At 42.2% G+C, this 14,429-nt stretch overlaps 1 protein-coding gene across 1 annotated transcript in view; it reads left to right on the top strand.

The window, feature by feature from the left end:
* Positions 1-6,974: 6,974 nt before the first annotated feature.
* The window catches only part of LOC134582695 (histone-lysine N-methyltransferase PRDM9-like), a 78,342-nt gene continuing 70,887 nt past the window's right edge, over positions 6,975-14,429 (top strand). Inside the window, exon 1 of the mRNA XM_063439340.1 lies at positions 6,975-7,126. Coding sequence (XP_063295410.1) covers positions 7,088-7,126 — 39 coding nt within the window. The 5' untranslated portion in view covers positions 6,975-7,087. The remainder of the gene's footprint in view (positions 7,127-14,429) is intronic.

Genomic DNA, 14,429 nt, shown 5'->3' with positions numbered 1-14,429 from the left:
CTCGCTTAGTTTCTTCATCATGCGGTCCACAGAGCACAGGGCTGGTTCACGCTGTTCGTTTGCCGACTCTGCGGGCCATGTGGCAGTCGCCATTTTGGGTCGGGTCTCTTTGATACCGGAGAAACTGACTGCGACTTCTCAGCTAGCTGGCTTGGCCCCGCCCCCAGAAAAATGTCGATCCGACTTTCTAACTTCTATTGATACCAGAGAAACTGACGGAAGCCAAGCACAGAGAGATGGACACAGGTTTCTTCAGGAAGGAAGAGATTCTTTATTCGGTTCACCGATCGGGACTCAGAGGGACTAATGTCACCAAAATACAGCAAGTTCTGAGCCCCGGACAATAGTGCAGGCTCCTTATATAGGCACATAACTCCTCCCATATTAAGCTCCACCTGCTCATTCTCTTGACCAATCAATACAAATAAGAATTAACTTCCTGCTTGACCGCATGGCCTGTCCATCACAATGGAGGAGGGGAATACTACATCCTGTATTCTTGCACATACTCCGTACACTACTGATCGTATCTTGCCACGTGCAACCAACTGATCGATACGTCAGCATATGCACGTACACATGCCACGTGGTAATCTCGGCCTACTAAATTAATTTTTTTACCGAGATTCCACCACATCTTCGCTTGTTTGGGCCCCGCGCGAGGTCTGCATGTAGAGTTGTTTGCTTAGGGCAGTCGAGTAGGGACCGGGATAACCCCCGCCGGTCCAAGGGGGGGGAGGTAGAAGCTTGCATGATCTCGCTTGTTACCAGGAAGCAGGGAGGTCGCCTCTCCCCCGCTCCGGTTTAGTAGGCCGCAGCGGCGTCTCTCCGGTCTCCCGCAAATTAAGGTCTTGGGTTGTATCTCTGTGTTCACTCTGGGCTGTGCACTGCCCGTTGGTGGGTTTGATCTCAGTTTTTTAGGGTTAAATCCGTTTTTATTGCTTGTTTAGCAAGAGCTCAGGACCCACATGTCTGCTCCTCTTGCCTGTCAGGCTCCGCCCCCTCAATTGAATATTTTTTTAATACACTTATCAAATTATGTAAAATTTTTCGATAAACTTTAAAATGACTTAATATTTCAAACAATATATGTTTTTATATTTTGCTATTTAAAAAAAAAAATCTTTATTTTTGCGTGCTGCGAACCCTCAATAGGTTTACCATGTGCATCACAATTTGTGTTAAAGGGACACTATAGTCACCTGAAAAACTTTAGCTTAATAAAGCAGTTTTGGTGTATAGAACATGCCCCTGCAGCCTCACTGCTCAATCCTCTGCCATTTAGGAGTTAAATCCCTTTGTTTATGAACCCTAGTCACACCTCCTTGCATGTGACTTGCACAGCCTTCCATAAACACTTCCTGTAAAGAGAGCCCTATATAGGCTTTCTTTATTGCAAGTTCTGTTTAATTAAGATTTTCTTATCCCCTGCTATGTTAACCCCTTAAGGACCGGCCTGTTTTTGCGATGTTTGTACGTTAAGGACCAGAGCAGTTTTAACACTTTTGTGGTGTTTGTGTTTAGCTGAAATTTTCCGCTCTCTCATTTACGGTTCCCATACAAGTTATATATTGTTTTTTTTCAGGACAAAAGGGGCTTTCTTTACATACCATTATTTGTATTATGTCATATATTGTATTTAAAAAAAATAATAAAATATGGCGAAAAATTTAAAAAAAAAAACATGTTTTTGGACTTTTACTTGAAAAATCTTTTACTTATCCACAAAAGCTAATGAAAAAAACTGCTAAATAGATTCAAAATTTTGTCCCGAGTTTAAAAACACCCAGTGTTTACATGCTTTATTGCTTTTTTTTGCAAGTTATAGGCCTATAAATACAAGTAGGAAATTGCTGTTTCAATATATATATATTTTAAATGTATCAATAGTGACCTTGTAACACCGTTATCTGTCATAAATCCCCGAAACACACCTCACATGTACATATTTTTTTAAAGTAGACAACCCAGGGTATTCAAAATGGGGTATGTCCAGTTTTTTTTAGTAGCCACCTAGTCACAAACACTGGCCAAAGTTAGCATTTATATTTGGTTGTGTGTTAAAAATGCAAGAAACGCTAACTTTGGCCGGTGTTTGTAACTAAGTGGCTACTAAAAAAGGCTGAACATACCCCATTTGCAATACCTTGGGTTGTCTTCTTTTGCAAATGGTATGCCATCATGGGGCTAATTCTCATTCCTTGGCTACCATACGCTCTCAAAGGCAACCTAACCAATCCGACAAATTTCAATAAAAAAAAAAAAGTAAAATCAAGCCTTATATTTGACCCTGTAACTTTCACAAACACTATAAAACCTCTACATGTGGGGTACTTTTATACTCAGGAGACTTCGCTGAACACAAATATTAGTGTATCAGAACAGTAAAATGTATCACAGCAATAATATGCTCAGTGAAAGTGCTGTTTGTGTGTGAAAAATGCAAAAAACTTCAGTTTCACTGACAATATCATCGCTGTGATATGTTTTACTGTTTTGAAACACTAATATTTGTGTTCAGCGAAGTCTCCCGAGTAAAACAGTACCCCCATGTACAGGTTTTAGGGTGTCATAGAAAGTTACAGGGTTAAACACAGTGCTAGCAAATTAAATTATCTGGACTTTCGGCCTGGGTTGGCAGGCAGGTCCCTCAAATTGCAATCATTAAAATTACTTAATTAGGTAAAAATATTACATAAATACGCACGTAGAATTTTAATATATATACATATTTATATATTTGACGTCTACGTGTATATTTATGAAATTATTTATGTAATTATGTATATGGACATATGTATATTTCGTATTGTTTTTATTTATTTATTTATACATAGATATATATATCATTACATTCCAAGTGTATTTTGATATAAATATATATATATATAGAAACTATGCAATTTTACCAAATCCATGGAGTGCTCTCATTTCTTGCTTTGTTTATATATATATATATATATATATATATATATATATATCAAAATACTGTTAGAATAAAATTGCATATATAAATATTTTTTTTTATAATTATTAAAAATTATTTTTATTTTTTGTTATTTATTTTTATTAACATATTATTTGTATTTTATAATAATATATATACCATATATATAGCAATTATATATATTGTATATATTCGTGTGTAATTTAAATATAAGTGTATTTTTATATTAATATACGTATATATAAATATAAAAATACACTTAATATGACATTATATATATGATACATATACATATATTATATATAGATATAATACATGTATATATATATATATATATATATATATATATATATATATATATACACATATTATTATTATTTTTTTACACTGATTTTACACTGTTTTTTTTTCACTTTATTCTTTTGATTTTTCACTTGCAGGGAGACTGCCTGTCAGCACAGACAGTCCCCCTGCAGGCAGATACACAGACACCTATTGCGGTCATGTGATCGAGTGATCACATGGCCGTGGGGTCCTGATCTGCCGAGGGGGGACTGCCCGGGCAGACAGGCAACCCTCCTGGACCGGGTGGAGCACTGATCGCCGCCGTGGGACCGACGGCGATCAGGTAAGTAGCCCCAGACCGTTATGACGGTTCAGGACCGTCAGCGGTCCAAACGCACGTTTTACCGCTGACGGTCCTGAACCGTCAGCGGTCCTGAAGGGGTTAATAGCTTGCTAGACCCTGCAAGAGCCTCCTGTATGTGATTAAAGTTCAATTTAGAGATTGAGATACAATTATTTAAGGTAAATTACATCTGTTTGAAAGTGAAACCAGTTTTTTGTTCATGCAGGCTCTGTCAATCATAGCCAGGGGAGGTGTGGCTAGGGCTGCATAAACAGAAACAAAGGGATTTAACTCCTAAATGACAGTGAATTGAGCAGTGAAATTGAAGGGGAATGATCTATACCAGTGATGGCGAACCTATGGCACGCGCACGCCGAGCCCTCTCTGTGGGCACGCGGCCACAGGTCCGCCATCACTGCAAAATAGGCGCCTGCCTACCCCCCCACACACACACACACAGCACCCCCCCAAACACACACACACAGCACCCCCCCAAACACACACACACAGCACCCCCCCAAACACACACACAGCACCCCCCCAAACACACACACAGCACCCCCCCAAACACCCAGCACCCCCCAAACACCCAGCACCCCCCCAAACACCCAGCACCCCCCCAAACACCCAGCACCCCCCCAAACACCCAGCACTCCCCCCACACACACCCAGCACTCCCCCCCCCACACACAGCACCCCCCCACACACAGCACCCCCCACACACAGCACCCCCCCACACACACAGCACCCCCCCACACACACACAGCACCCCCCCCCACACACACAGCACCCCCCCACACACACACAGCACCCCTCATACACACACACAGCACCCCTCATTTACACATACAACACGCACCCTCCCCCACACACACGCACCCCCCCCCCCCCACACACACACACACGCAATTGCCGTGTTGGCACTTTAAGGAAAAAAAAGTTGGCATGTATTGCGGTTTGGGCACTCGGGCTCAAAAAGGTTCGCCATCACTGATCTATACACTAAAACTGCTTTATTTAGCTAAAGTAATTTAGGTGACTATAGCGTTCCTTTAACAGTTTTCAACAACATTTATACAATGCATGCGTCATATCTTAGCACAAAATTTCTTTTTAGTTTTAACAAGCATGTAATCCTAGGTGATGAGTAGAGTCTAGAATACGTGTGGGATTTGTATTTGATTGTGGTTTTGTTACCTAATTCGTGGGTCGGATGCAGGGGTCTGACCCTGTGTACGTGTTATCAGCGGGCTGGTCGTGGTACTGGTTCCTTACTTGGGTCAGTAGGGGTTTGGTAGTAGTTGCTATGTCGGTTTGCGAGTTGTGGGAGTAAGTCTGTGGTACGCTCTACCTCTTGGCAGAGATGTAGTGGGCTTGCGCTCGGTAATGACTACTCGTGAGGGGTAGTAGCCTTAACCTAGGGGCTGTCGGGGGGTGAGTTCCGTAGTGCATAGTCTGTGGACGCAGTAGTGTGAGCCAGCACCCTCTCTAGCAGGCTCTCGTAGGAAGTGTAACATGAACAATTATGCGTGAGTGGTAGATGGAGTATAGGCATTATGTAACATGAACTTTTTGTATCGCCTTTGAACAGGCAGGGATAGGAGACTCCCCCTACCCATCAAGTGACCTGAGTGTCTATTCTCTGCCTTCTTGGTATGAATATTTCCATGGTTGCTGGGTTCCAGGCTTGGGCGGTGTTTTGGTAGGGCTTATTCGGTAGGCCCAGTTTTGTTAGGAGTGCAGAAGCCTCAGTCTCCGAGGACAGTTTGCGTGTGGTCCCCTGGTGGGTGACTAGTAGGGAGCGTGGGTTTCCCCAGCGGTATGGTATCCCCGCTGTACGCAGCTGACTGGTGAGTTCACTGAGTGATTTTCTCCATTGGAGAGAGGTTTTGTTTAAGTCCTGATAGACGGTTACTTGGGACTCTTCGAAATCAAGTGGGGTCTTGCCTTTGATCGCATTCATGATGTGCCCCTTGTCTTGGGGTAGGACGCAGCGGATGATGACATTTCCAGCCAGCGTAGTAGCGGCCCTGGGAGGCGTAGGTAGGCGGTATATCCCTGCGAATGTGAGCTTCCTTGCTGTTGCAGGTGGTAGCAGTGATTGCATGAGTCTTCTCATATAGTGCGGCAGGTCCTCTTTGCTTACTGAGGTGGGTATGCCTCTGATTTTGATGTGATTGCGTCGATTTTTATCTTCCTGCGCCGCCACTTGTACTGTCAGGAGTTGGTGTCTGTGTTGCAGCTGAAGGAGGGATTATTTCAGTGTGGAGATTTCTCCCTGGATTACCCTTACTTCCCCCACTGTATTAACTACTTTCTCAGTGATCTGTTGCATGCTCGTTTTGAGCACAGGTAAGTCTGCTGCCAGTAGGCATTGTATGTCCTGCAGCATGGTTTGCATTTGCTGCAGGTCCTGCTTGGTGGCCGGATCTGCAGTTCCCTGCTGGGGTGCGGGTTTGGGCAGCGTGGGCTGTGTAGGTTGTGTGGCCCCCTGTGTGATTCCCTGAGACGTTTGGTCTGGGGGGATAGCCTTGTGTGGAGGGTCTGGGCCTTGTTCGGCCGCCATTTTGGCAGGTGCCTGCCATTGGAATAGGGTGCCTATTTCAGGCTGTGTTGTGGCAGTACCTTGTTGGGATCTTTGTGATCTGCGTCCCATCTCCGATCTTTCGTCCTCGGAGTCCTGTTGCAGCTCGCCCCCAGTGTTCCAGGCTTCCTCTCCGCCCAGCAGGTACTTCAGGCCGCGGCTTGGGGCGTAGTAGGCCCGAACTTTGTTTTTCGGCTTGGCCTGTCTTGGGGTGTACCGGAATGGCATCTGTGTGATGCTGTCACTTGTACGCCTGGATGGCATTGATTTTGAGCGATATCGAGCGGATTGTGCTCGTATTTGCAGGAGCTGCCAGGTATGGCGTCAGGCTCCACCCCCCTATTTTGCTATTTTTTATATACTATATAATATATAGTATATAAAATGTTATATACTAAATATATATTATAATATAAAGTATAATATAAATTTTTATTTTTAATATTTCAAAATAACTTTGAAAATTCATACAAAAATCTGAAATTATTTGAAAAGCATATCCCAAAATATTCAATGTAATGCCTTACAATGGTAAACACTATTGGGTTTGATTGAGTAATTATAAGGCATAGTTCTAAGCTTGGAGCAGTTACCATGGAAAGCAATGGAATATTACTGCTGATTCTCCAATTCTATAAATTTTGCCTAGAATTAATCTTTGTACAAAATCCCTTATATTTTCTTCAGTGTTGTATGATTTGTCTTTAGCTCGATTTTGTTGTACAAGTAGCCCATCTAATGAGCCAGTAGGTAATAAGACATAGGACAGGAAACTGTGCCAAACCCATTGCAGTGTCAGGATGGGATAGGTATACACACAAGGGTTGGATAATCACTCGGAGCAAACAGAATGGAACTTATGCTTTATAAATTGATTGCATTTCAACAGTTTTCAAAGACCACACTGTGATCTCTCATCAGAATACAGATGACAACAGAAGATTATGACGGAAAACAGAAACGTAAGGTTAGTGAACTGAGCAGTATTCTTTTATTAGAAATTAATGAAAAAATTATCAACATATTGAGGGGATTAATAGGCATAGACTATTTGCAATTTTACCACAATTTTAACCAAGCTGCATTTACACTCCTGTTTTCCGCAGTACCTCTTTTTCAAACATAATAGAAAGCATGTTTATTGTATAGCACCATTGAAAAAGATATAGCTGAGTTAGCATTCGATATTCATTTTGCCACCATGTTAATTTACACAAGGGAAGGGGGCTTTAGAAATTAGTAAAACAGACATATTTGAAACCTTGTACCCCATAAACGTGTTTGTTTTATTGGAATTAATTGTATAAATGTTATGTTTGTAGCACAGCATATCTGGTAGACAGCAACTAGAGACAGTCTTGGTACTCAAAACTGCAATGATTTACATTATAGGGATAAAGGGAAACTATTCAGCTCAATTATTATTATTACTGGTATTTATATAGAACCAGCATATTCCGTAGCGCTTTACAATATTATCAAAGGGGGATATTTAACAATAAATAAGACAATTACAAAAAACTTACATGAACAATAGCTTGATGAGGGCCCTGCTCAAAAGAGCTTACAGTCTATAGGAGGTGGGGTATAAAACACAACAGGACAGGAGGTAGCAATCAAACAAGGTGGGAGATGGAGGAGAGAGTAAAGTGCTGCCCTTTAGGAGAGAGCAAGGGACTCGTATGTGAGGTAGAGGTTACTCTGGCAGGCCATAAGCTTTCCTAAAGAGATGGGTTTTAAGGCACTTTTTAAATGATTGAAGACTAGGGGAGAGTTTGATGACAGTAGGCAGGCTATTCCATAGGAAGGGAGCTGCCCACGAGAAGTCCTGCAAGCGTGAGTTGGCCATACGGGTGCGAACAGCGGACAGGAGAAGGTCGTCGGCAGAGCGGAGAGACCGAGAAGGGGCATACCTATGTGTCACGTTCACAGAGAGTAAGATGGAGCTCAACTGCAGATTTCAGATTAATTAGATGTGAATGTGATATATTGATGGAAATAAAGAGATGACAGTTCACCAGAGAACTCACTGATACTGTGTTTTTAATAATTTGATTGAAGAAAATTAGGTACTGTATCTTTAAATACTTCAGTATTGGTGAGTGGATTCTTAGACTATCTTATACAATTGAATTGCAGCAATAATTCAATGAAGGAAAGATAATGGAGATTAACTTGCAGAGATTTGATTTAGCTTAATTGGTAGGAAACATCTCAGCTGGAGACTGAAGGGTTAATGAATAGGAATTACTCCTATAACGATAGGAGAACGTGCGAGCAGGCTAAAGCTTGAGTGCTCAGAAGTCAGTGGGAAAGTTCGTATAACACAAGTGAGGTAACTTAGCTTCCAGAGGCTTTAAGTTGGTCCCAGAGTCCCCTCCGGGGAGGTTCCATTGGAGAGAGGTCGAGAGGAGTCAAAGTGCTTACCGTGATCGAGGGAAGGAGAAGGAGGTCAGTCGAGTACGAGTCCGGTTCGGTACTCAGGAAAATTGTAGAGAAGAGTTGCAGCTGGTTTAATTCCGCAGTACGCTGTTCATTAATCCAGCGTCTGTTGTCTGGCGCGGTCGCATTATGTAGCGCAATGAGACCGCGTCAGAGAGGGGGTGTGGCAGTGCCCCCATGACAGTGACAGTACCCCCCCTGTAAAGAGCACCCACCGGGTGCTATCCACGTGGTTTGGATGGATAACGTTTGTGGAATGCTGTAAGTAGCTTATCAGCATGAATCACAGAGGAATCTTCCCATGAATCTTCATCAACTCCATAACCCTTCCATCTAATGAGGTACTGTAGAGAGCCACGATGGATCCTTGAATCAATAATTTTTTGGACCTCGTATTCCTCATTACCATGTACCAAGATAGGATCAGGAGAAGTGATTATATCTCTTTGAAAAGGGTCAGGATGATGGGGTTTGAGCAAGGATACATGAAAGACGGGGTGAAGTTTAAAAGTAGGTGGAAGCTTCAATTTCACAACGTTAGGGTTTATGATAGACAATATTTGAAAAGGACCAAGAAATAGGGAACTCAATTTCTTTGAGGGACGGTTGGTGGAGATGTTTTTTGAGGAGAGCCAGACAAGATCGCCAACTTTATAAGTGGGGGAAGGTTGTCTCTTAGCATCAAAAAACTTCTTCTGGTTAGAGGATGTCACTTCAAGATTTTCATGTAACTGTCGAAATAAGGAGGACATATGAGAGATTTGATCCGAGACAGCGGGGTTAGATGAAGGAATTATTTGAGAAGGAAATGAGGAGGGATGAAATCCATAATTGGAGAAGAAGGGAGTCATTTTGCTACTTGTATGAACTGAGTTGTTATAAGCAAATTCGTCCATGGGTAACCACGTCATCCAATCATCCTGTAGGTGGGAACAATAGTAACGTAAATATTGTTCTAGGCATTGGTTAACTCTTTCAGTTTGCCCGTTGGTTTGAGGATGATAAGCGGAAGATAGTTTACGTTGAATACGAAGAGAAGTACATAATGCATTCCAGAATTTGGAGGTAAACTGGGTTCCGCGGTCCGATATGATTTCATCTGGGAGTCCATGAAGTTTCACAATATTATCGAGAAATGTTTTTGAAAGTTCTGATGATGAAGGTAATTTCTTCAGAGGAATGAAATGGGACATCTTTGTGAATCGGTCCACTACTACTAAAATGGTAGAATGGTGTTGAGAAGGGGGAACTTCCACCAGGAAGTCCATGGAAATGGATTGCCAAGGTCTTTCTGGAACCGGTAGATTCAGCAACTGACCAAAGGGTTGATGATGGTCAGATTTGGATCTTTGGCAGGTTGAACAGTTTTTCACGTAGGATTCGATGGTGATGTCCTGGCGCGGCCACCAATAATATCTTTTGGCTAATTCGAGGGTCTTTTTTATACCTGGATGACCTGCCAGAGGAGAGTCATGAATGAATTCAAGTATTTTATTTCTGAATGGGGGAGGAATGTAAATTCTATCATGAAAATAATAGAGACCGTCTTTCAGCGATAACTTAGTTGATTTAGGAAGTTCAAGAGCATCTGGATGAAGGCCTTTTATGTCATCTATAAGGGATGTGGCAATTCCGATGACTGCATGTGGGGGTTCTAATTCAGGTTCTTGGTGAATTCTGGAAAGGGCATCCGCCTTTTTGTTCCTAGCCCCTGGTCTAAAAACGATTTGAAAATTAAACCGGGAGAAGAAGAGGTTCCATCTTACTTGCCTCGCAGAGAGAGTTTTGTTGGAGTGAAGATATTCAAGATTTTTATGGTCAGTATAAACTATTATAGGAGTTTGTGTTCCTTCTAGAAGATGTCGCCAGGTTTCTAAAGCTGATTTTATGCTTAATAATTCTTTTTCTCCTATAGGGTAATTATTTTCAGCCGGAGACATGGAACGGGAAAAAAAGGCAACAGGATGAAGAGGATCTTGAGGAGTTTTGTGTTGGGAGAGGACAGCTCCGATGGCAGTTTCTGAAGCATCTGTTTCAAGGACATATAGACATGTGGGATCAGGGAGTTGAAGGATAGGAGCAGTTGTAAATCTTCTTTTTAATTCATCGAAAGCCTTTTGGGCCTTTTCATTCCAATTGAAAGCATGTTTTTTGCTGTTAAGTGAATTAAGGGAATGAGTTACATCAGAGTAATTTTTAATAAATTTTCTGTAGAAGTTAGCAAACCCCAGGAACCGTAATTATTTTACGTTAGAAGGAATGGGCCAGTTGAGGATACAACTGATTTTTGAGCTATCCATTCCAATCGAATGAGGAGTGATAACGTAACCCAAGAAGGTTATTTCATTGACGTTAAAGAGACATTTTTCTGGTTTAGCGTATAATTTATGAGTTCTAAGTCGGGATAACACCCACCTCACGTGTTTTTTGTGTTCCTCAGGTGTATTAGAATATATTAGAATGTCATCTAAGTAAATGATAACACAGACGTCCAGAAGATCCCTGAAGATGTCATTTATGAAATGTTGAAAGGTGGCAGGGGCGTTGCAGAGGCCAAAAGGCATCACAAGATACTCGTAGAGACCATATCTAGTTCTGAAGGCAGTCTTCCATTCATCGTTAGCTTTGATTCTAACGAGATTGTATGCCCCACGGAGGTCAAGCTTAGTATAGATAGTAGCTGTTTTTAACCTTTCAATCAGCTCGTTTATCAGGGGAAGAGGATAGCGATTTTTCACTGTTATTTTATTTAAAGCTCTGTAATCTATGATGGGACGGATGGTCTGGTCCTTATTCCTCACAAAAAACATACTGGAGGCAGCAGGTGAGCTGGAAGGTCTAATGAACCCCTTACGGAGGTTTTCCTCCAAGTATTCCTTGAGGATTTTTAATTCAGATTCAGAGAGAGGGTAGATGTGCCCAAAAGGTATGGGGGCACCAGGTATGAGGTCGATAGGGCAGTCGTAGGGACGATGAGGTGGGAGTGTTTCAGCTTCCTTTTTACTGAATACATCAGAGAACTCAGAATAGCAGGAAGGTATAGTTGGTTCTTCAATAGTTTGGAGGAGTGGAATATGTTGTAAGCATGTTTCCTTACAGTACTCAGAGTTAAAAGCGAGAGAAAAGGGAGACCAGGTAATTTGAGGGTTGTGGTCCCTTGGCCAATTGATTCCTAGGATGATCGGATAAAGGGGAGAAGAGATAACATCGAATATAAGATATTCAATATGAGTGTTAAGAGTGGTTGTTCGTACAGGAATAGTTTCTTTTGTGATAGGACCCGAGGCTATGAGGGAGCCATCAATTACTCTGACAGAAACAGAAGTGCTTTTACGGACACAAGGAATTTTATTTTTGATTACAAAGGATGAATCGATGAACACTCCGTTAGCCCCAGAGTCAATGATGGCTTTAGTCGTTATTCTTTCTTTGTCCCACTGTAATATGAGAGAAATGGAGAAAAATTGAGTGGTTGATTTAGAAGGGAGTGCACTCAGTATAGAAGTGGTATGAGCATGCTTACCACTCCGTGGTCTTTTCAATAGAGGGCAGTCCGGGATTAAGGGATCTTGTGAGGCACAGTACATACAAAGGTTAAGTAGTCGTCTTCTAGTTTTTTCTTCTAGTGTGAGAGGACTTCTTATAGTGCCAATGTCCATAGGTTCGTTAGGTGATGAAGGTTTTTCAGCTGGTTTTGGAGGAGCAGCAGGTTTCCTAAATGATGAACCTGAGAGAGCTCTTTCGGCCTTTCTTTCCCTAAGCCGTCTGTCAATACCGATTGATAGTTGAATAAGAGCGTTTAATGTAGCAGGAAGTTCAGTTCTAGAAAGTTCATCCTTTACTCCTTCGGATAACCCAATTCGAAATTGGTTGCGCAGGGTTATATCGTTCCATTGAGTTTCTATTGCCCATCTCTTAAACTCAGCTATGTAATCTTCGACAGGTCTATGTTTTTGCTGGAGGGTTCGGATGGTTAGATCAGCTGCAGACTGTTTATTAGGATCTTCGTAAAGGAGAGACATAGCTTCAAAGAACTCGTCCAATGAGTCTAAGATGGGATCATCATTTTCCAAGAAGGAGTGGGCCCAGGCCATAGGTTCACCTCTTAGGAAGGAGATAACTGAACAAACCTTAGATCTTTCAGTGGGATAAGATCGAGGTTTTAGAGCAATCAATAGTTTGCGGGAATTAAGGAACTCCCTGTATTTTGATCTATCTCCAGAAAACTTCTCGGGATTACAGACAGCAGGGTCACTGGCTGAGTGCATAACGGTATGAGGAGTGTGGGTTTGTAAGTCTCTGACATAAGTGAGAATCCGTTCATTTGTAACCTGGAGATCTTGCATGCCTTGAGCAAGTGTATCGACTCTTTGATTCAGCATAGTAAATTTTGAATCGAAATCTGCTGGATCCATTACAAGGCTGGATTAATCTGTCACGTTCACATAGAGTAAGATGGAGCTCAACTGCAGATTTCAGATTAATTAGATGTGAATGTGATATATTGATGGAAATAAAGAGATGACAGTTCACCAGAGAACTCACTGATACTGTGTCTTTAATAATTTGATTGAAGAAAATTAGGTACTGTATCTTTAAATACTTCAGTATTGGTGTGTGGATTCTTAGACTATCTTATACAATTGAATTGCAGCAATAATTCAATGAAGGAAAGATAATGGAGATTAACTTGCAGAGATTTGATTTAGCTTAATTGGTAGGAAACATCTCAGCTGGAGACTGAAGGGTTAATGAATAGGAATTACTCCTATAACGATAGGAGAACGTGCGAGCAGGCTAAAGCTTGAGTGCTCAGAAGTCAGTGGGAAAGTTCGTATAACACAAGTGAGGTAACTTAGCTTCCAGAGGCTTTAAGTTGGTCCCAGAGTCCCCTCTGGGGAGGTTCCGTTGGAGAGAGGTCGAGAGGAGTCAAAGTACTAGCCGTGATCGAGGGAAGGAGAAGGAGGTCAGTCGAGTACGAGTCCGGTTCTGTACACAGGAAAATTGTAGAGAAGAGTTGCAGCCGGTTTAATTCCGCGGTACGCTGTTCATTAATCCAGCGTCTGTTGTCTGGCGCGGTCGCATTATGTAGCGCAATGAGACCGCGTCAGAGAGGGGTGTGGCTACAGTCCGTCAACCCGGAAGAGACAGGAATTACTGGTAACGGCCATGACAGTATGGATCTGTGAAGAGATATGAGGGGCTAGAATTGATCACTGCTTTATAGGTATGGGTTAGCACTTTGGATTGACTCCTATAGGATACAGGAAGCCAATGTAAGGACTTAAAGAGGGGAGAGATGTGAGAGGACCGACTAGAGAGGAAAATCAGTCTGGCGGCAGAATTCATTACAGACTGTAGTGGGGCAATACGATTTGTGGGAAGACCTATTAGGAGAGAGTTACAATAATCCATGCGAGAGATTACTAGAGCATGCACAAGCTCCTCATTATCTTGCGTAAGGAAGGGGCGGATGCGGGCTATGTTTTTAAGGTGAAATCTACAAGATTTGGCAACAGACTGAATGTGAGGCCAGAATCAAGTATGACGCTAAGACAGCGCACTTGCAAGGATGGCCTGATGTGGGTACCACTAACTCGAAAGGAGAGCGCAACAGGAGGGTCAGTATTAGGAATAGGATTACAATGAGTTCAGTTTTAGAGAGATTGAGTTTCAAAAAGTGGGAGGACATCCAATCAGAGATGGATGCAGTGACACGTTGCAGGAAGGCAGGGGAGAGATCCGGGAAGGAGAGATATATCCGGCTGTCATCAGCGTACAGGTGGTATTGGGATCCAATTGAGGTAATACGTTTGCCAAGAGAGGAA

Source organism: Pelobates fuscus, chromosome 13, assembly GCF_036172605.1.
Source record: "Pelobates fuscus isolate aPelFus1 chromosome 13, aPelFus1.pri, whole genome shotgun sequence".
NCBI lineage: Eukaryota > Metazoa > Chordata > Amphibia > Anura > Pelobatidae > Pelobates > Pelobates fuscus.
This window is presented reverse-complemented; position numbering and strand designations above follow the sequence as displayed.